At 39.8% G+C, this 24418-nt stretch overlaps 1 protein-coding gene across 21 annotated transcripts in view; it reads right to left on the bottom strand.

The window, feature by feature from the left end:
* The window catches only part of NRXN1 (neurexin 1), a 1236536-nt gene that overhangs the window by 23683 nt on the left and 1188435 nt on the right, over window positions 1-24418 (bottom strand). For 15 of the 21 annotated variants that reach the window (XM_049870248.1, XM_049870253.1, XM_049870252.1 and 12 more), the window contains one exon: window positions 5552-5639. In XM_049870248.1, the coding sequence (XP_049726205.1) occupies window positions 5552-5639 (88 nt within the window). The remainder of the gene's footprint in view (window positions 1-5551; window positions 5640-24418) is intronic. The other 6 variants (XM_049870249.1, XM_049870254.1, XM_049870257.1 and 3 more) reach the window with 1 other exon arrangement.

Raw genomic sequence — 24418 nt, 5'->3', positions numbered from 1 at the left:
TTCTGTTCCTCCCTCATGGAGCTTACCTTTTTGGGGGTGAAAGCAATACACTAATAAATAAATAGGCAAATATGTAAACAAGAGGAGTCCCTAGGTGGTGCAAACAGGTCATGTGTTCAGGTACACACTGAAAGACTGGTGGTTTGAGTCCACTCAGCGGCACCTCAGAAGAAAGGCCTGGCAATCTGCTTGTGAAAAATCAACCACTGAAAACCCTGTGGAGCACAGTTCTACTCGGACACACATGGGATTGCCATCATGTGGAACTGACTGACAGCGACTCTTCCGGAGAGTGGTAAGTGTGGTAAAGAAAACAGGCAGATAGATCCTCTGGAGTGTGGCCATTAACCAGTTGACCCTCACTTTCCACTGTGGTACAATATCTAAAGTAGGAGACAAAATCACGGGTTCTATAAAAAGAAGAGGATGACAAAAGGTGATTTCTCTTTCCTCCTCCTTTCTCTCTTTCTTCTCCCCCCTATAGTCAGGTTTGTAGAGTCGGTTTGCCCAGAGAAAGGGAGAGACAGTAAACAAGACTTCAAGGAATGGTTACTAACATTAGTGAACAACGGCTAGAAGAACCAAATCATTTTGCTGGGCTCAAGAAGAAAAGAAAAAGCGACAGTTTTTGCGTGTAATTAGAGTTGTTCCACTGGATTTGCTAGGTACTCAAGGTGAGGACTCTGCAAAAAGAAGCTGAGAGCCCAGGCTCAGGCAGCAAAACAGGGCTTCACGCTTCTTGGCAGGTAATGAGTAAGAGCCCACTGTGTTCAGCACTGTGCTAATATTATGGAGAATACTGAAAAAAATCAACTGCCCTTAAGAAAACACTAATTGGGGAAAAATCAAATATAAATATAAATAATATAAATGTAATTATAAATACATATCCTTGGGTGGCGCATACAGTTAACATGTTCAGCTGTTAACCCAATGGTTGGAAGTTCGAATCCACCCCGAGGAATGTTGGAAGACAGGCTTGCTGATCTACTTCTGAAAAATAAGCCACTGAAAACCCTGTGGAGCACAGCTCCACTCTGACACACATGGGCTCACCATGAGTTGGAACAGACTTGATAGTAACTGGCTTTATACATACAAACACACACACACACACACACACACAAAACTAGTTGTTGTCAAGTTGATTCTGACTCACAGCAACCCCATAGGACAGAGTAGAACTGCCCCATAGGGTCTCCAAGGAGCAGCTGGTGGATTCGAACTGCCACCCTTTTGGTTAGCAGCTGAGCTCTTAACTACCACGCCACCAAGGCTCCGTATATATATACATATATATATGTTGTTGTTAGATGCCGTTGAGTTGGTTCCGACTCATAGCAACCCTACGTACAACAAAACAAAATGCTGCCCTGTCCTGTGCCATCCTCACAATCATTGTTATGCTTGAGCCCATTTGCTGGATTGACACAGCGGAATATATATAAAGACACACACACACACACATATTTACGTGTTGTGTGTTTGTAAGTATTAATGCACAAACACCAGACTTCAGACTTTGTTACATGAGCAATCCATGCTGGGGGATCTCAGAGATCAGCTACAAAGAAGAATGTCTTGGGGTGGAGGAGGATTAACACCAGAGACAATGGCGTCTCCTCTTGCAGTTGGATATTTATACTAAAAAACAAAACACACTTTGGAGATTTTTCAATATTTGCTACCCAAACCCAGGAGCCTGACCACTCATAGATTAGACAAGGGCTGACGTGAGCACACCCAGCCGCTGCCTGCTGCAGGCGTCCCTTCTGCCTGACCCGCCTGCCTTTCAAGTCATCTCTCAACCAATCAACAGCCCTACTCAGCTGGTGGGAGATGTAGCCAGCACCAAGTGCCACATTTCCGGTGTCTCTTCCTGAGCTGACTACCTGTCACCACAGGAGAGAATCCTTAATTAGGAAAGTCATTGCCTTCGTCTTTCATCAGCCTAGAAACCAGGAGACAGGTGCCCTCGGCTCCCCTGACTCATCTCTTTGGCCACAGAGTTACATAAAGAGGAGTAAGATGAACAATGATGGGCCCTGGGCAGAAAGGAAGTGTGGGTGAAACTAGCCCTGAGTTTCTGGATTCTTCCCCTTGGTGGGCCAGGGGCGGGGGTTACATTAGTGCCCTAGTACTGCTCCTGGCAGTCAGATTCATGTCCCCTCATGTCTAGACCAAAGTCTCCTCTCCTCTACCAAACAAAGAATCAATTACAAGGGATGGGCCCCACTCGTAAACCTTTAACATTTTTTATCTGTGTAGCTGATGTAGCATTTAAAATTGCGCAACAACAAAATTTTTAGCTGAGAAGGACCTATAATAAATTCCACCACACACACACACACACACACACACACAGAAATATGGTCAAGAGAAATTAAACGAATTACTTAAGGTTCCATCCATGTCTACATGTCTAGATATGGTAGACGTAGATGGATAAATTAAGAATTTTTTTTTTTAATTTTAAGTTGCACAGTATATTTTGCAAGATCGATGAGTTAATTCCTGTGTGGATTATCCACACTCCTTTCCTCTCCTGCCCATCTGCCACCTCCTTCCCCGTTCACCTGCACACAATCCATAAAAAAATCCATAGCAAAGCTTAAGTCCCAAGCAGAGTCTTTCCTGACTGAGCTCTCCACGCCACCCATCCTTACATTGCCAACGTATGTGTGATCCTTCATGTAGATGTCCAAACTCCAAACCAGAGCATTATCCTCACCTTCTCTCTCTCCCACGCCTAGATTCTACTCTCAAATCTTATAAGTGCCACCTCCTAAATATTTCTTAATTGTTCATGTTTTTTATCCTTACTTCTTTCACATTATTTCATACCAACGTCATCTCTCTTTGGATTATTGCAATAGCCTCCTAGCTAACTGTCTTTTCTCCTATCTCCATTCTTATCTCCTTCTATTCCATTATCTACACTGCAGCCACCAATTCTAGTCCTGTCCCGATAAGGCTTGGTGTTGTTTTCCCAGGGCGCTCGGGATAAAACACCAACTCCTCAACATGGCTGACAAGGATACCACTTGATTTGCCTCACACACATGAGCTTCTCTCAGTTTCTCAGGAAGTGCCATGTTCCTTCTCATCTTTGGACATTCGTACACACTGCTATTCTGCCTAAAACCCTGCTCCCTCTGCCTTCTTCATAACCACCTCCTCCAAGCTGGCCAACCACCAATCACCTTTAGGTGTAAATTGGAGGCCTTTTTTTCTAAGTGCCACCCCTGCCCACCAAGACTGGGTTGGATTCTCCTGCAATACATTTCAACGCTGCTCTGTACTTCTAGTGTAATATCTGTGACTTTGTATTGTAAACTGAATGCCTTCTCTCTGTATTTACCTCTAGATTCTAAATTCCATGAGGGCAAGGACAGTGTTTAACTTTTTCACAGTAGGATCTCTTGCATCTAATATATAGTAAATGCACAATAAATACTTGTTGAATACATAAAGAATGAATGAATGAAAAATCACCACCTAGTTCAGATTCTAGTCTTGGCCAGAAAATAGGAGGAAAACCTTGCAAAATAAATCTAAGATCTACCTTAAACTTCAGGTTGTAGGCTTCTGTACAATGTGTCATGATAAGTTCAATAACTGTGTTGATATTGATTATAAAAATTTAATTTAACTTCCTTTCAAATGCCAGCACAAGTATTTTTTCTTTATATATTTGCTTGATACTATTAATTATAAGAACTGAAATTTGCATAGCTCCTTCCAACTCTTAACACAAATAAAAATAATTTGACCCCCTTCTCTTACCATCCACATCCCTAACCGTGAGGATTTCTTGCCTCACTGACCAGAGCCACTTAGGTACTAAACCTCAGGGAATGGCCATATACAAGTGTGAACCCAGAATTCACTAAAGAATAATTTTATTTTAACTAGGTCACTGTGAACATGGTTCTTGCTTAGAGGCTTCAGATTACCTGAAAAACATAAATTGACACGTCTCCAATGCCCAGAAGGACAGGGCAACACAGAACTAGGCTGGAGGTTCGGACAGGGTTGTTGTTGGCAATGAAAGGAACAGAAAGGATAATTCAACACGTTTGTATGCACCAACTGATGACTCCAGAACAGAGAAGAATGGGAACATAGGAGAAATGGGGGAAGAGGAAATTTGAAGGAGGGAGAAGGTAAACAGATATGACTGCCAAAAATGAACAAAGGGCCAAAGCAATATATTTATTTTTTTGATTAACAAGACAGAGTGAGAATATCAATGAAAACAGAGGCAGGATCACGGAAAAGAAGCCCAGAATGCTATCATGAAGTACCTAGACGAATGAGGGGGAAGGACTATGGAAATTAATGATCTGGGGGAATGGAATGGATGATAGTCAGAGATCTAATAACTGTATACTAAAGATGACTCTGGGGCCTGAGAGTCTCGATGTGTGAGCGGAGGCTAGAAGAAGGAGGAAGAGACATGCCCAGTCTATGTCTCCTGAATGCTATCCTGCTGAGGGGTCACTGCTGAGCGCCTGCTTCTCAGTGGGACTCAGCACCTGCTCTCAGTGCTATGTCTTCTCAGTAGCCATTATCATCAGCAGGGAGAAGTGATATTCAAAGAGACATGCAAGATATGAAATATGATCCACTGCCTACCAAAATATTAGAATGAGTTAGATTTACTTCAAAATGGTATTCATAACAGGAACATAAGTGAGTTATTTTACTGTGACATGAAGTTTCCGTGGGGTTCCAGGTGACATCTACAGAGGTCATGAGCTAACTCATACAATCGACCTCACAAGACAATTACTGAAGATTAAGAGACGCTGCTTTATAAAGAAAACGAATAGGAAGGACCCTAATATGTGGTATTGTAAATATCTGCAATCAAACAGGATCTACAATCACCACTTAATGGTACAGGGCTGAAGGCAGACAGGACTTCTGTACCAGCCAATCACACTGGATGAGATGCTGGCATCTCACAGGCAAGAGGAGAAATCGCATGAAAATGCATCGGTTTGAATTTTAGGGAGCCATAGCAAGACTGAAATATTTCTTTGTTAAATGTATCAAGGGCTCTACCTGCTGCTTGTTTTTACTACTGCCATAATACGCTCACTTCTGAAACTCAGAAATATATCACTTAAGATAATTTGCTGGTAGAGTGAGTGGTAGGAACTTTTTGTCAGGAGAAAGGTCAAATAATCTTCCACAAGGCACTGCAATTTTGGAGCTTTGCAATTTTACTACAAGTAACCCAAGGGAAAGCCCATTACGCCATTATACATAAAAATTGTGTTGTGAGCTAATGGGAAGAGAACAATAAGGTAGCAGCCCTGTGTCTGCCGTCCCCCACTGCTTTTTATGAAATATGTAATCTCGATAGTTTTTTGATGCTTTTTTTTTTTTTTTTAGTAAATGTAGGAGAATTTAATGGTATAAAAAGCAAGGACCCTTCTCTAATGTGGCATTCTAGACATGAATGCAAAACCCATTTAAGGAATATGGCATGCAATAAAGATTTACAGTAAAGCAAAGGAAGTAAGAAAAAAAGTCGACTAACCTAACCCACCTGAGCTCGGCTCACAGGGGTCAATGTCCTCGTCATCGCTGGGACACTCCGCTGAGGCCACGAGGATGTCATCTGTGGTCTGCAAATGAAGCACGGTCAGTAGATTAATTTAAAGAGACCTAACAGAACCTCTCATCTTTATCTTCTTAACAAGTAAAACACGGTTTGTGTTTACTGAACAGGCTCAAAAACCAAATTCAATATCTGTCTTCCCAGACATAGAACTTCAATCTGTGAACTTGTCTTAGATCCTTCATGGAAGTATTTGCATATGTGTGAAAACGTGATTACAGGCAGTTCCTCGGGTTACGAATGTCCGACTTATGTACAACCCATAATTACGAACCAACCCCTGTAATGCCTATTATATTAAAAACTTGTGATACATACAGTGGTTCGTAATAACAAACAGGCACTACTTTTCAACACACATCAAAACGTTATTTTTATTATCATTACCATATTACTGTGTTAAATATGTTTTAGTGTATCCAGAAGTGTTTCTTTAATGTTTTTTATGAATAGAAAGGTACACTATACACTATATTCTAAGACAAACATTTGACTAACTGATGTTACATACGGAACCGTATCTAACTGTTTTGACTTACGTACAAATTAGACTTAAACACAGATTTAGGAATGGAATTTGTTCGTAATCCTGGGACTGCCTGTATAGATTATTCTATATGAGGACATGGGAATATGGTAGCCAATTTGCAAATATCCATCTATTCAACTGCACAGAGAAGCCAAGCTGACACAGTAGCATACAGAGATTTAAAACGCCTTGGCAGAAACGGAGGATGTGAAATTTATTACAGCCCTGGAGTGCTACAACAGATGCATCAGTGGGCTTTATGCACTACTTGTGCCTGTCTTCCTAAAAGCAGAACAGCCGTAACCTTTTATATCATGACCAGTTAGACTTTGATCTATCTTTCAGCTATAGCTTTTCATATAGTACGAAACACAGATTAAGAACGAGACATATCTTTCAGTGATGCAAAAAAGGGAAGCAAATACAATCCATCTAAGAATTTTTTCCCCAGTTGTATTGAGCTTCCACTCTTGAATCTCATTTTTGTAATGTTTACATAACAGGGATGGGTTCCCCTTGTCCTTTGCATCACTAAGGTTTCACAGTAAACGAACAGTGTATAGGGGGATGGGTGATATTTTACAGTGAACCGGAGAGAGGTGACGGTTTTCTCTGTGACATTCTAGTTGCTTCATTGCACTTCAGCAAAAAAAGATAGCTATCACTGTAATAAAGAGCAGAGTGTGTAAACCCTAGCAGTTAGTCACATAATCAACACATTTATAAGCACGAAAGTTTGTTCTTCACTGCCGCTTCCAGGCAGCGGTAAACTCAGTATAGATATTGCAACGACATGGTGAAGGTTTACATCAGATTTGACTAATGGTAAGGTAACACAGAGAAAAAAAAATCTGAGGAACAAGAAGGAAAAAAATCTCACTACCTCTGCTAAGGATTAAGGAGATTATAATTATTTAGACAATACTCAGAACTGCAATGCTGATGTAATCCTCATTTAAAAGGAAGAATTAAAAAATAATACAGTCCTGGATTAATGAAAAAGCAGAAATATGATCTGACTTCTTTTTCATGAAAGCCCTAACGTTGCCAGGTATCACCTAATATCTTCAGAGTTTAAAGTATAAATCAAGAAAATTGTGGCATTTTGGAAAAATGGAGACATGAAATGATGCACTTTCATGGTAAAAATTAGGCTTGAAAATCTTTCCAGTGGAGGGTCTTCAATAATTTATGAACAAAGAATTTATTCAGATGCTAACACTTCAATCTTTGGAGATGGCTTCACATGATTCTGCTCTTAATTCCTCTACGACAGTTGGGTGGCTTTCTGGCTTCATTCATTTTGCTTCTGTTATTTGAAAAGGGCAAGTTCAAAATGTCTGTTCTGCTGGAGTTATAACTGGCTATGTCAATGATATAGTGTCGCTATGAGTTGGAATCGACTCGACGGCAACGGGTATGTCAATGAAAAATAATAGCAATCAATGTGACAGTGACACAAGTACCTTTCATTAAAGGAAGTTTTAAGAGGCTAAGGCCCAATCTTCTTTTGGTGTGAGCCTCTTGCAGATTAACATCCAAACCAACTCAATAATAAATTATTGGGTCATGTGGTCTTACAGGTAAACCAAACCAAACCAAACTTGTTGCCATTGGATCAATTCCGACTCATAGCAACCTTATAGTACAGAGTAGAACTGCTCCGTACGGTTTCTGAGGAGCACTGGTGGATTGGAATTTCCAACCTTTTGGTTAGCAGCAGGGCTCTTAACCACTGTGCCACCAGGGCTCCAGTCTTATAGGTAGTGGTTCCAGTTTGCCCCAGAGCAGATACTCTTGTTTTTTTCTAGAGCAAACTTTCAGTAGAAAAAGTTACCTTTATTCTCAACCACAGTGAATGTTCCTTGAGACTAATTTGAAGATTACAAGAGAATTTCTCATTTTCCTGGAGGATTTTTAAATGCATTGATAAAATCAATACAGTGTTTGTTGTTGCTGCTGCTGCCATTGTTGTTTTGTTCTTGGTAGGGGGAGGAGGATATGAATAATTTACTTAAACCAGTGGTCTCATCCTGGGGCTGAGTTTACCCCACCTTCCTTGCCCACCGGTGTCTGCAGACAGGTAGGAGTCTTTGGCTGTAAAAGTGGTTAGTGCACTTGGCTGCTAACTGAAAGGTTGGCATTTAGTCAGAGATACCTTGGAAGAAAGGCCTGGCGATCTAGTTCCAAAACATCAGCCACTGAAAATGCTACGGAACACAGTTCTACTTTGACCCACATGGGTAGCCATGAGTTGAAATTTAATTCAATGTGTTTGGAACTGCCTCTCTGTGAACTGCTGTGGAGAGAGTGGCAACTAATCGGTTGGTTGGCAGACATTTTAGGTTGTCACAGTTGGGTGGGAGGGTATCTGCTACTATTGGCATCTAATGGGTAGAGACCAGGGATGCTACTAACCATTCTACAATGCACAGGGCAGTTCCCCCACAACAAAGAATTATCTGGCCCAAAATGGCAACAGTGCTGAGGTTAAGAAACCCTACATTAAACTAAATTGAAAAATTGTTCTGTGCTTGGCTTTTCTCATCTGAAAAGAAAATGAAGAGCTTAATACTATCTACTGTAAGAATTAAATTACTACATCAAAAATTCTTAGAATAGGATAATATTATAAGTCTCAATATTATCAACATTATTGTTATTATTATTTCACTAATGTAGCTCTGATTTATTTCATTTTGAAGCACTATAATTTTAGATATTAAACCGAAAGCGATACTTGTGAATGGTTCTCAACCTTAGGTCCCATGTTAGTATTTATATCAAAAGACAGTAGCTGTATTGGAACCTTTCTCTGGGTGAACTAGGATCTCATCATTTACTGTCTTGGTTCAAATTCTGAATTATGAGCTAAACGTCAAATATTAATAATGAAAACTGCATCTTAAAAGAAATTCGTGGGCCTAAAATGTGTGACTCAGTGAATATTGTTTCACGCAGACTGAATTATTTCAGTCATACAAGTTAAACTGCATGTTGTAAAAGCTGACCTATTTCCTACATTCAACAGCCTTTTGGAACAATTCCACAGCAAAGAGAAAGTGTTAGAGTGTTTCCCACGTTCAGCCCTCCATATCCACAGATTCCACATCTGAGGATTCAACCAACCACAGATGGAAAATACTGGGAGGGGAGAAAAGTTCCCAAAAGCAAAACTTGGATTTGCCACGTGCCAAGCACTGCACTGAATCCATGCGAATGAAGTAACGTGCAGCATCCCCTGCTGTAGCCTCCCGTCGTCTCACAGCTCCTCAGTCTCTCTCCAGCCCTCGGTGTTTGGGCACAGTTCGCCTTGTTGGCTATTTGTGTTATGTGTACCCTTTGTTTCTGTGAACAAATGACTCCTACAAAGCAACGAAGGGGTCAAAGCAATCTCTCCAAGGCTAAGTGTAAAGGGGTTGAAAAGAGTGAGAGGAAGAAGTTTCAGGCCAGTAAGGGATGGCTGCCTAGCTTTGGAAAGCTACAGCTTCCAGAGCTTCAAGATCATGGGTGAATCGGCATCAGCTGATGCCTAGGCAGTATCTGCGAGCCCAGAAGAGCTCCAGAAACTCATAGAAGAAAAAGGCTACCTTGCAGAGCAAGTCTGCAACTGTGATGCAACAACTATTCACACAGTATTTCCATTGTATTAGATATTAGAAGTAATGTAGAGATGATTGAAAGTATATAGGAGGATGTGCGTAGGTCATGTGTAAATGCTGTGCCATTTTATATAAGGGACTTGAGCATGTTGGTATCCAACGGGGTCCTAGAATCAATCCCCTGAGGATACTGAGGGACCACTGTACCTGTAATAACAAAAGATGTCATATAATAGTACCTCCTATAGGCCTTATACAGTAAAAATAAATCACTGTACAAACATGACCCTTCCGCAAAACTACATTTTAGTTATTAATGCATTTTTCTGATATAATGAACATACATTCTTGTCATGTATTTTTCCTTCAGAAATTACAAACCAACGACAGTCTTGTCAAAGAAAGACCTCACATCAATAGATGCCTTGGCAGAAATCATCATGGTATGAAAAATCAGGAAGTAGCTCAAACGCAGGAGGGAAAAAAGCAAATTATATTTGGAGGCTGAATTAACTGAACAATTTTCTGGCCAAAGCTGCGTAATTTCAATTTAATTCGCTGTGTTTGGAGCTGCCTCTCTGTGACTTGCTGTTGAGAAAGTGGTAGAAAGAAACTTAAATACGTTACATTAATCAAGTCTATTCTTCCGTGTACTTTTCCCTGATGTTTATAACCTTCTTTAGAAGGGAGAAAGCCTGCTGAAAGAGATCGAGTAACCATCAAGCAAAAGCACTGGCTTTACGTAACAGTCCGTTTAGATAAGTGTATCTTACTGTGTGTTTAACCACTCACAGGTCAAAGTGCCATGCTGGTCTCTAATTCAGAGTGGTCTGGGTGTGCCCACGTGTGACAAGCATCTCTTGTTGTTGATTCTAACTGCCGACCTTTAGGTTAGCAGCCGAATGCTTTAACTGCTGAGGCACCAGGGCTCCTTACTCTGGTTCAAAATGTCTACTAGAAACATTTAAGTCTCCAAACCTTTATGGGAAAAATGAGTTGGGCAGAAAATTCGAGAAACTTAACCCATCCTTCTCTGTGGATGAACACCAACACGTTGTAGGGTTTGGGGAAATTGTAAACAGGATCGAGGAGAAAGAATGTTATTATATATACCAAGAAGTTAAATCAACTTATTTCATATGTAGGGTTACTACCGAGAGATGACTTTGTGGATCAGAAAATAGGAAAACACCAATGTACTTTTGAGGCTTTTGTCTTCAGTTACAGGGAGGTTTTTTGTTTCTGTTTTGGTTTACCATCTTTAATGATGAAATCTGCTGAACAGGCACTTGCTGTCACTTAAAAAACAAACCAAAAACAGTTACATAAGGTTATTTAGCCTAATCTTTCACTGCTTCTGACTGATATTTAGACCGAGTATCCCACTCCTGACCCAAAAACTTGGAGCCCTGGTGGTGTAGTGGTAAAGTGATGCAGCTGCTAACCAAAGGGCTGGCAGTTTGAATCCACCATTTGCTCCTTGGAAATCCTATGCGGCAGTTCTACTCTGTCCTATAGGGTCACTATGGGTTGGAATTGACTCAATGGCAATGGGTTTGGTTTTGATCGAAACAAATCAGATAGGTCAAGTACAGTAGCAGGTGAAACGTGACCTATTTGGCTAATTGATGAACACTTGTTCCTGCTGAAACTTATGTAAAGCTGCCCTGGAAGAGAGAGGGCTTTCCTGTCTGTTCTTCAGGACTGAATCTAATAGTATCTCCAGCAAAGATTTATCACTAGATGAGCTTCCCAGGGGGTGGAGCAGGGAGAGAGGACTGGACAGGATGCAGAATTAGTGTCAAAAATTCTCTAAGCAAGGGCTGACCCACTGCACTGATAACTTACGGAGCAATAATTTTCTAGGGGGCAGAGGAGGTCACCATTCTCAACAAGTGGAAGAATTGCAGAAAAATAACCATATGGAAATATGCATACACAATTCCCCAGGAAAGGGTCTATTTTATCAAATCAAGTCAATGAAGAAACATATTCAATTGTAGTGAATCAACAATCCTATTAAAGATGCAAAAGGAGTTTAGAGACTACACAGATCCAATGGAGTTTCCATTGTCCCAAACAAGCTTTTAGTTCTCATTTGTTGATCGTTTTTTTGAGTAGTAGAAGCCATATGAAGATGTCAAGCTCAAGGATCACTCATTTAATAAAGATAAAAAGGATAAGCGGAGGTCCATTAGGAGCCCTGGTGGCACAGTGGATAAGAGTTTGGTTGCTAACCAAAAGGTCAGCAGTTTGAACCTACCAGCCACTCCTTGGAAACCCTATGGGCCAGTTCTACTCTGTCTCATAGGGTCACTATGAGTCGGAATTGACTCGATGGCATTGGGTGTTTTTTTCTTTTTTTGGTTCGGAGGTCCATTATGTGAAAGATGAATCTTAGCTTAGCAAATGAATAACAAAGGCAGTGAAGACCAAGCAGTCAACAGCAAATATGAAGTGCCTCTTCTACGTACAGTATTTCCTGGTGGACATAAAATGTGGTCACTGTAAGCAAGGTATAAAATGTGGTTCCTGCCTACAAATAACTTATTGTGCACGCTCTATTCTAAAGCATATGAACAAATCACTCATTAATACAAATAACAAGAGTCAGTTCTATTCAAACTGCTTATATTTCTAAAATGTAATGCTACTATACGTACTGCTTCATGTAACATTCACAAACAGCATTCCTATGCAGAATGCAAGTTGGGGTGCTATTATCCTGAGAGTTATAGCTAAATGCCTGCACAGAAACATAATATAATATTATATATATATATGTGTGTGTGTGTATATTTAAAATCCATTTGTATACTCAGTTTGAATGTTTGAACATTGGCATTTATGACTATTTAGGGCAAAGTATAAATATCCCTGAAAAACAGCCAGCTTTCACATTTCTTTAATATTCTTTCCCAATTGATGCCTTAGGCTATTATAAAAAGTGACCATAAATCAGCTGTCTGCTTGGGAAAAAGACAGACTTGAAAGCCATTCCATTTTCTTAAAAATTTTCTTGGCTGTTTAAAATGTATGTAATGGCTCCAGAACAGTGAAAGTAGCTTGGATGGAAAACACTCCACCACAGTAAAGGGATCACGCTATCTTACTCATTCTGACATTCATTTCTACATCCATTGGATACTGGTTCCCTAACAGGCAAAACTCAATGGGAGAGATGGAGCTGTAAGAATAACACTGCAGAAAAATTAATTAAAATAAAATAATGGGAGAAAGGACAGCCCTGGATTCTTGCTTCCTCAATAAAGAACAATATTTTAGCAAAGTTATGCAAAATAGTAAACCTACAAAAAACAATCCTGGTGTTAGACAGTATGTGCCTTTAATTATTTCTTTAAGCTACAGATCACCTCTCTGCTCATATTACATGTACATTTTTAGTCAAGGCAATGTAGGAGAGCTGACCAAAAGCAAAATCAAGAAGAAAGCCTACAGATGTCTTTAAACTTTTAAGAAGCCATCAGAATAATCTATTCTCTCGGATTCTCAAAAATTAGAATGTGGTGGTATAAGACCTCTAAAGATGGCTGGTAGCGGGAGTGGACAAGTTGAAAGGAAAATAGAAGATAAGGGTGACAGAATGTGTTCCTCCTCTATTTGCTTTTTTATTTGGACAAATCATTTTTCTGAAATGAATTTGGCCATTTCCAAATTAAATACATACTGACAGATGTTCAGAAATGCAAATCTAGGTTTCCAGATGTGTCAATATGAATCTCTAGTCCAACTCTTGTGACTGAATGGACTAATTAGTCACATAGGTTGAAGCGAAACTCCTTATTGGTAATGAGGCCATATCTTCCAAACAGGCTTTGTGATTGTAAAATGCCAGCGATGGATAGTTTCAACTAACAAGCATCCAAAATCTAACCTTTCATTGTTGACATGTAACACGTTAAGGAATGGAATCGTGTTTTAGTCTAGCAGTCATTTATCTTCTTGTACAGAGCTACAGCTTAGAGAGCATTAGCCTAAACTCTTAGTTTTACATTCGAGGAAATCGAGACTAGAAAAGTTAAGTGTTTTGACCACAGATCCCTGATAATTAATGGCAAAGCTATGCAACTAGCCAGATCCCTAGTAGACTGCGATTGTCTCTTACCTAACATGGCTTTCATCCATTCATCCATCTACCCATTCATCCATCTATCCTTCCAAAACCATCTTATATTCTAAAAGACTTGATATAGTTTAAAAAGATACATGAGAAGATAAATTTAAAGTAAGTGACAAGGAAGAAAACATATATGTGTATAAGAAGACACACACGCAGTTATTATACCATTTGACATGGCAGCAAATTAAGTGACACGTAAACTGGAACAAAATGAAAGCTAGAATTCAAATCATTTTTTTAAATCCAATTTAAAAAATTCACATATTGACCTAACTGCAGTTATTTTGAAATGGAGTAAACTCAGAAAGTTCTTTATTTGCTTGTGCAATTTTTTCTTAAATTACTTTTGCAAAGCCCTTAAGGATCTTCCCTCAAGTCTCTGTACATAACCAAATAACTAAATTCTTGGGGACACAGAACAAAAATGTAAATTATTGCGTCTTTCTCTGTCTATATTTTCCCTGACTTAGAACACTGCAGACCATGCTGGCTACAAAATTAACTCAGTGAACTCTTCGTCTCTCTTCTCATTAAGCTACTGATGAAAATCCATTCAGCTTCCAGGGTCTCTGTCATTAACTACTGTTTTCACAACATAAGAGCTAATGAGATATTTATCTTTATCCCTCTCACAAAGCCAACATTAGGATTTTGTCAAATTATCTCTTATTACATCTTGGGGAAAAAAGTGCAAGTGGCCATTTATTTCTAAGACTGGCTGTTTCTCCAGAAGCAATCTAAACATGTACTCATTGATTAAACAGCCTCATTTACACGATGGTCCCAAAATTGGACATTCAAAATCAAAGGCTTAGAAAGGGCCACCAAAAAAACCAAACCAAACCCATTGCCGTTGAATTGATTCCAACTCATAGCAACCCATAGAGTTTCCAAAGGAGTGCCTGGTGGATTCAAACTGCCAATGTTTTGTTTACTAGACTTGGTTCTTAACCACTACACCACCAGGGTTTCCAGAGAGGGCCGCAGGCATCAGTTATTTGGTCCATTTCTTTGCTACTGGGTAGTACCACTGCTCATGTCCACTTGACAGAGCTTTAGCCTAGGAATATATGAGAACTTCTGTTTGACATAGTGTCTGGAGCACGCAGCAGAGAAGAAATATGAATATTGTTGCAATTGGTGATAACTTAATTATCCAAAAGTTTGGTTTCTAATTTTTTTTCAGCCATGTGTTGAATGTATGCGAGGTTTTATATTACGCTCACAAAACTAAGTCATCATATGAGAGGGACCTCCACTAGTGTTTCTATCAGGGATTGTGAGTAAACATTATCTGGGCAGATGTCACAATGTTGTTTTGGTCATTCAGTGAGAAGATCCCATATTTTCTGGTTATAGTTGAAATTTTTACTTATTTATTTTACTTAGGATTACAGTTTTATTATGGGAAAATGGACACAAACAAGGAGACACATGAGGAGGTCCGGAAGGGTTCCCAGTGTGAAACTTCCATGTCCCAAAAAGGACACCTGCCCTCTTACATATACTGATCTATCACCAGCTAGGATGGCCGTGGAGCTTCCATGTCCAGAGACTTTAATGGCGCCTCATTACTTAGGCGTGATTGATTGAACTCAAATTTCAGCCTCACTTTCCTGAGGTCAGGATGATATTACCTGGTGAGTCTTTCGGGTCCGGCCAGCCCCCACCCGAGGCACCTCATTAGCATAAACCCTCAAGTATAGGTCAGGAGGCCTCTTCAAAGATACTCCAATCACTGGGGACAAGGATGAAGACCCAATTACCATACTATAACCCAGCCAGATTTCCCTCGAGTCTGGGGAACTTTAAGCTTCTATATCTGACTACTTCATTTTTCATGGCGCATACTTTGGTTCATTAAAACATATTTGAACATTGCACTGTTTAACCACCTCACTTTAATTTGTAATATGCTGATCAATAATGAAAAATAATATACTTGTCTATAATTCAAGCATCAGTTTTGCCTCTCATAAGCTATATGAATTACCTCAGACTTGTTTACTGTGTTCTTATTTTTTTTTTTATAATTCAAGCATCAGTTTTGCCTCTCATAAGCTATATGAATTACCTCAGACTTGTTTACTGTGTTCTTATATACAGATATATAGTATACATGTGAATGGAGCCCTGGTGGTGCAGTGGTTAAGAGTTTGGCAGCTAACCAAAAGGTCAGCAGTTCAAATCCACCAGCTGGTCCTTGGAAATTCTATGGAGTAGTTCTACTCTGTCCTGTAGAGTTGCTATGAGTCAATTTCAATGGGTTTGGATTTTTTTGGTTTATACATGTGAATATGTATATTCACTTTTATATAATACAAACATTTATATGTATGAATCACAATAACTTCTTTATCTCACAAAAAAATGTTAGTGGATCAAATTTCACATGTGTGAAAACACTTTGGAAAGTCTGAAAATGTGAACAATGCAGTGTTTATGTAAGTTATTATTACAAGTAATATAGAATTACTTCTGCCCCTCACATGACAATATAAAGAACCATCTGGGGGAGTGCTTAAAGAGGGTGTCCAAATACGCACTTCACCAGATAGATTTCATTTTCATATCCTGAAATCTTCCTGTCCCCTAGGTTTGAATAGAATCTCATCTCTCATTCCAAATGGGCCCTCACATAAATGCTGCTATTCTTGAGCTGTTTCCTCTTACTTCAAAATAGGATTCATTTTGGCATTGCTCATTTAGGGTGTCATATGTGTAAATCTCACTGGTAACCAACAAGATGGGCAGAACCATCCCATCTCTGGCACTGGGATTTCCTTTTTGTAGGCCGGATGTCCTGAAGAGCTGGTGCACACACACAGACATACTGGAGCTGTCTCTGAGCTCTGCTCCTTATTCACTTCCCTGGGATTTAGAAGATTTTTTTTTTTTTTAACAACCCAATTTATTTTATCTCTGCATCCAGAGTGGACTGCTAATTCATGCCCCATTATATCTAGACTATGCAAATGAGTAGATAAACAGGAAAAACAAATCACTTAGCAAAATTGCTAATTAAAGGAAAGAGAAAGAGAGAGACAGAGACTGCTGATTCTCTAACTCTGATCCAGGCAGCGCAATGCTCCTTCTCCTAGTGGTTGTATATGAGGTGTAACATGACATTGTGCACGGTCGTGTCTTCTGTATGGATTACTAACTATTATAATTTACTCTTAGAAGACACTGAGCAATATTTACTTAGCGCATTGCACAGTGGAGCTTTTTGCCTTTTCAAATTATCTTTAAATCTGTAAATTGGAGAATCGCTTCTATGTATGTTGTATTTTGAATACTTCTTCAGAACAGAGTTCATGTGTACGTTTTATGCCCTAGCACATTGATCGCAGGGGTGCAATGGAGTTGACTAAACATGTCATTACCACCCTTGAAAAGCTGGTTTATCTTCTTTATGCATCTGCTCTTTAAGTAAAAGCACTTCATGGATGTTATCATGATTGTGAAAAAATAATATGATCATGAAAATAGCATCAGTGTAGTTAAGAGTGCGGGATTCATCTTGGCATTAAAAATAGGGAAACTATTACACACGACACTTGGATTTACTAGAATCATCACATTTTAAATAATCTCATTCCTGACAGTCATTTCCTCTGAACTTCTGTCATCTAAGCATATGTTTGTCACAGTTGCTATTTTTAAGGACTCACAGGCTTTCAAAATAAGAGTGAACAAGCATAGGTTATTTTCTAGGCGTGGGAGATGAGAATTGCAGCAAAGTCACACTTTTTCAAAGGTTTCACCTGCCTTCTAACGTCTCTAGAAGTGATAATGAAACTTTATATATAACTGGCTTCCACATCATACCCCATGGCTGGAAATTTATGGTAGAGAAATAGCAGAAAGTGACATTATCTTTAAATGAAAAGAGAGAATGACTAAAGGGTCGAAGGAGGGAAAAGCAAAACTGTCCTGCAATCAGTTGGTCCACCTGCTTTTACATAGCACTCCTGTTCTTTGGAAAGCAATAAGATATAGCCTTCTTTGTAGAAAGGACTGAAAAAAAAAGTTGAATATCTTTCTGTTTTTTTTTTCTATGTAGTATTCCTCCAACTCTTCCTGTCTCGCCCAAACTCTATTGCAGTAGTTCTACATGTAGGTACTTTTATTGAATTATAAGGGAGCTATGCCTTTATCAGAAACCCTGGTGGCATAGCGGTTAAGAGCTATGACTGCTGACCCAAATGTCAGCAGTTCAAATCCACCAGGCACTCTTTGGAAACTCTATGGGGCAGTTCTACTTTGTCCTATAGGGTCACTATGAGTAGGAATTGACTCAAAGGCAATGGTTTTTTCTTTTTTTTTTTTTTTTTAGTGCCTTTATCAGAAACCCTGGCAGCATAGTGGCTAAGAGCTACCAAAAGGGCAGCAGTTCAAACCCACCAGGTGCTCCTTGGAAATGTATGAGGCAGTTCTACTCTGTCCTATAGGGTCACTATGAGTTGGAATCAAGTCAACAGCAACGGTTTTTTTTTTTTTTTTTAATGACTTTCTTATGTTTTCCTTTAAAACTAACTACAAGATGAAATTTGTATCTCCTTCCTGGAATAAATGATATTAAGATAAAGGCTAGCTGTGATGAGCCATCAAATTAAGACCAAGAAAATTCATGTGGGGCAGGATACACTCATGAAACTTATCTATTGATTCTTCCATGCATTCACTTATTTACTCATTAATTCAGCCATATTCATTTATTGAATAACCTTCAATTAATAAGCAGTTATGCAGGGGAGGAATAAAAATTATGCTTTATCAACTTAAAATGTTTATAGTATAGTAGGGGAGCATAAGGTCTAATGTCTTTTAAGGTTGAAGGTGGCATCTATCTTTTTGTAAATTAGTTAATATTTTACACACTTATTGAACATTTACACTCTATATTCAAAGTTGCATTCCCAGTGCCTGGCATAGTGCCTAGCATATAGGGGACACTGAACAAATATCTGCTCGGTGAATCAGAAATCATTCGAGCCAGTATAATATAAAAAATATGACCCATTTAATGGTATAAATTTACCCACCATTACAAATCCACTTATTGTACTAAACAAGCTAGAAACAACACAGAATGGTACATTTTTCCAGATTTGGGGGATTGATGGAAGTAATCTATGCTCTCTAATCCTTAATCCATCAGCGGATTGAAAAAGTGATCAAATTGAAAAACAAGAAGAAGCAGGTTCGCGTTAACTTGTTTGGAAAATGTGATCCAAACCACCAGTATTCAATTTCAAGCAACTGACACTCTTTCAGTTTTACAACCAAGAAATAGTACTGATATTTCCAGCCCTCCTTTTCCCTTTGCTTTCATTTTGCGTCCCTTCTTACTTCGTCTGTGGTATTTCAGCTCTGAGTGGAGCTGTCTCAGGAGGAAAGATCTCACATGGCAAGAAGGAAAAGTCCAAAGAACAAACATTATTCGACTTTCGCCAACTCACCTCACCACCTTGGGTCCAGTTACCTTATCTGTAAAATTAGAGGGCTAAATTAAATGTTCTCTTCCAGTTATTATCATAACGTATGATTTCAGAGATCAAAGAAATCTGGAAGATTTTCTGTGAGAAGAAATTTGTGATGTAAGAGATGGTCCTTTGGCTGGCCTGGCACAAGGAAGGTGCTCTGTACAGATTTGTTGATTAGATTTGAGGTGTGTAGAGCCCTGACACTTCTAGTTCTCTCGTTAAATGACTAAACTGTTCACATTCTGTCAGGATGATTTTCTCGACATTCATGGGTAGAGAAAAATTAACAGCCTTTAAATGTTCTTTGAGATAATTTCCAAGAGTGGCAGGTTAGGACTGGTAAAATTCAGATAAATGCTAAGTAGCTGGACTTCCCTGTCTTGAATTGCAAAGGGGAACTTCAAGTGTGTGACAAATAAACCAAAAACCAAATCAAACCTGTTTCCCTCAAGTTGATCTCGACCCACAGCGACCCTACAGGATAGAGCAGAGTTGCCCCATAGGGTTTCCAAGGAGCTGCTGGTGGATTTGAATTGTTGACATTTTGGTTAGCAGCCAAGCTCTTAACCGCTGCACCACCAGAGCTCTGTGTGACAAATAAAGGCCCTCAATGAACAGAAGGTTGTTCTTGGCACCATCACACATGAAAGGCGCATAGGTTTTAAAGGTGGACAGACCTGGGCTTAAATCCTAGCTCTGCCACTTACAAGCTATGTGACCACGCAAGGTACTTAACTTCTCAGGATCCCTCTATAAAATGAAGTTATTTATATCCATTTCGCAGGATTATTATGAGTTTAAACTTATAGGGCTAGACTGGCACACTGCCTAGCACATAAAAGGCATAACTGTAGGTCTTATTACACAAGGAATGGCTCTGTATGCATTGCCACTTTGCTCTCACTGCAACATGGAAATAAAGTTTCTTCCTAGCACTCACTCCCCTTGGTCTTTAGACACAGATATTCCCTCCACAAAGTAAGCGTGATTTTCTGTCTTTAATTCATAGTTCCATGTTTAAACATGCTATAAAGAGAGCAGATTACGTATTTGACATGAAAACTCTTAAAAACACTTCCAAAATCATCAACATTATCAATGTATTGAAAAGTTAAGGAGTTTCTCTTCCCTCTCATAGCTTGATGTAACCAAACAGTCATCAAATCCATTTGTTTCAGAATTTGGAGTGATATTTGAGTTCTCTGCTCCAGTTGCCTGCAGTGCAGAGAACCAAAAAAAAAGAAAGAAAACCATCAAAGCCATTGCTGTCAAGTCGATTCTGACTCATAGTGACCCTACAGGACAGGGTAGAATTGCCTCCTAGTGCTTCCAAGCAGCGACTGGTGGATTTGAACTGCCAACCTTTCGGTTAACAGCCAAGTTTTTAACCGCTGCTCCACCAGGGCAGTGCAGAGAGGGATCCCTAAATTGGCATAATCAGGTGTACTGTATTGAATCACCACACCATTCAGGGCCACACTCAGGAGTGGGTTTTGGTCACTGGCTCTCCATCCAACTGGCATTCCATTCATTCTATTCTCCCAGTTTTAATGTTTGGAAGTGGGAAAGATAAAAACAGCAGGAAGAATAATTTGCTACTTTTTCTAAGTTTCTGTGCCATGATATGCCTTTTCAGTTTTGCCCTATGTTTTATTAATACTTTTCAGGAAGGCCTTTGAAAAATACTGGAGGATGGTGGCACTGGCCAACATCATCACCCGGATCTGCCAGACTGAAGAGTCCTCAGCAGCCCATGTAGAGCCCATTAAGGATGGAGAGAAGAACGCACAGAGAGAGTGTTGCCAATTGTCTTCAGTTGAAGACTAGGAGCTTCTTTAGAGAGCCTGCCCCTGACTGCGCACACATTTCATTGGACAGCATCTGTTGCTGAATTCTGGGCACTCAGGTATTTGAGTATTTTATTTAGTTATTCCATTGCCTAATGACCTCGTCTTCAACTCCCATCCACACATATATTTTTTACATTAAAAAAAAAAAAAAAACTGTGATAAATAAAGTTCACAGTAAAATCCTTAGACCTCTAAGTGATTAACCAGACTCTGTCTTGGATTGTTCTTTCCCCTCCAGCCGTGAATTTAAAACACATCCCACTCGATTCAGAAAGCCTGGTAGCACAGTGGTTAAGTGCTACAGCTGCTAGCCAAAGGGTCTGCAGTTCGAATCCGCCAGGTGCTCCTTGGAAACTCTGTGGGGCAGTTCTATCAACGTGACAACAACGGGTTTGGGCATGGTTCCCGCTTGATTCTGACCTGTTTCCTAGTAGTTGCTTTCAAACCCCTCCCAACTGGACATGCCCTTTTCCTTCCCCACACACCTCCACAATCCCTGCCCTTTTCTCTGCATTCTGACACCTGGGATGTCTGCTGAAGAAAGATAAAAGCAAGCCATCTATTCAAAAAATATGTCCTTTATCATCATAAGAACTTTTGAAAGTGTAAACTTTTGAGTGTTTTTCAAGTGTAGCCTTTTAAACAGGAGGTACAGAAGACAGGCTTTTGATGATTCAATGTCATTGTTATCAGCAACACTGCCTGCAACAAATTGATGATCTTGGGTTCCAAAAAGGATAGCCCTCTACTCTATAAGTTGCCCAGACTGTCTTTTAATTTTTTAGTCTGTGCGTATTATCAGGAGGGACCAGACCCTGGAGAGGGACATCATGCTTGGTAGACCAGAGCGTCAGTGAAAAAGAGGAAGATCCTCAGCAAGACAGATTGACCCCATGGCTGCAACAATGGGATCCAGCATAACAATGATTGTGAGGATGGTGCAGGACCAGGCAGTGTTTCACTCAGTTGTATACGGGGTCACTATGAGTTGGAACCGACTCAACAGCACCTAACAAGTAACAACAACATGCACGTTCTTACTACTTTTTCTCTCTTGTTTATCACTATCAGGCTTTACAAACCCCCTTTTCCTTCTAATTTTTTGCTTCAGGCCTGGTTTGAGCTGGGAATCTAGATAACCACGTTTATCTAGCTATGTCAAAAAGGATAAATTGGCTGGAAGAGAAAGGCGGTCAGAAAGTCTCTCAAATTAGAAAATCCTGGTGATGTAAAACATTCATTCAAGGCTCATGGCTTGAAATACACAAGACCTGTTGGTTTCCTCAAAATGCATGGCTCCTTGAGAGATTAGAGCATTTATTTGTGACAGTAAGATTTTTACTACAGTAATCCTCAAATAAGCTCTTCTTATTTCATTGGGTCCAAGAAAACTTACTGGAATGACTTTCCAAATATCTCAATTTTTACTTTCCAAGATCTAGTCAAATAGAAACCAAGCCTCTTTCGGTGTTCCACCAAGTTTGCTGGAAGGGGCATGAAGATGGAACAATGTAATAAGGAAGGTGGCTGCCACACTGTCCTTCACAATCTGGTTACCCGAAAGACTGGGAAGTGCCTTAGTTTGTACTTAGAGGCAGAATCTGATGCTGCCATGCAGGCATCCAGCTAGTTATCCGGAAAACAAGAAAAAAAATTCATTGCCTTTGAGTCAATTCTGACTCAGGGAGACAACATGTGTTACAGAGTAGAAATGAACTCTGTAGGGTTTTCTGGGCTATAATTTTACAGAAACAGATTCCACAGTGCTACTGAGAGGGTTCGAACAGCCAACATTTTAGTCTTTGAGTGCAAACCACTTGTGCCATCCAGGCAGGGATGGTTATTTGTCCAGGTTGGGGGTTAAATCCACTGATGATTGCTCAGTATATCCTGAGAAGAGGAAGATATGCTGTCCATGGTAGCCTCTTTTCTGTTTCCCTAGGGCCAACTGTTTGCTTGACAGATTGAGGAAGGGAGAGACACTGGTCACGGGATCTTATAACACTGACCTCCAGTGAGTCTGTGTACAGGCACTGAAGACATATAGACCTGAGTTTACATTTGGGCTCTACCACTTGGAGCTTGTAGAATTTGGATGATTTATTTAACCTCTTATATGCAAAATGGAAAGGACAGAATGCCAGTTTTTGTAGGGTAGTTGTAAGAATTAAGAAAATCATGATAGATGGAGTGCTTAACACTGTGCCTGGTACATAATAAACACTAAATAAATCCTGGCTATTATCACCTTCATTGTTATTATACAAGATATGCACATATGTTACCTCTAGCTTGCCAGGAGGCAGCATGTTCCTCATTACAGTGAGTAAACCTCCAATATCCTCATAATTACAATGGGTATACTATTGGCATTTGCCCTTGACTACAATATTGGGCGGGGGGGGGGGGGAGACAGATATTGCATGAACTTTTCTCCTGAATGTTCTATTTTGTTTTTCAACTTTTAAATTCCACTTTACAGTCACGAGCCACATAATGCCCATTCGGGCAATGTCCAAGCACGTATACTTTCATGGTCCCATAACGTCATGAAAGAATTCAGAAATGCCGATCAGAAAATGGAACGTAGAGGATGTAAGGGGACATTACCGTATGTAGTGAACAGCTTCCCTCATGCAACCCACGTATCTCAAGTCTCTTGTATACAAAGCAGTTGCATGTCAAGTGTATTTAACTCAAATTTTTACTACAATAGGCTTTGTGGAGTCCATTCTTAAGTAGGAATGGTCTGTAGGTCAGATGTTTGTAACCCAGGGACAGCCTGTAATATGGTGTTCACCCAATGTCCAAATCACATAATGTCCTGTTCCACAGGCAGTATCATGGATGTTAAGCGATGTATGACTGTATTTCAAAACACACTCCCAACCATTCCAAAGCATTTTTGGGTTGGAAAGTGTTCTTTTTTTTAAGCTAACGGCAGGTGCAAACTCGAGACAGGCAGACCTTGGAAAATTTATGTTGCCATGGCAATCGTTTGCAAGAATGTGCATGAGTTTCATCTTAGCTCCCAAGCATTCAACAGCGTTCCAATGAGGGGGTTGAAATCACTAGGCACACAATGTTTGCCATTTGTTGTGCCTTGAAAGGTTTGGAAATAATGCCTCTGTCACTTATGGCAACCAGAGATCACAAAATACCGTTTAGTTATTTT

This window comes from Elephas maximus, chromosome 26 (genome assembly GCF_024166365.1).
Source record: "Elephas maximus indicus isolate mEleMax1 chromosome 26, mEleMax1 primary haplotype, whole genome shotgun sequence".
Lineage (NCBI taxonomy): Eukaryota > Metazoa > Chordata > Mammalia > Proboscidea > Elephantidae > Elephas > Elephas maximus.
This window is presented reverse-complemented; position numbering and strand designations above follow the sequence as displayed.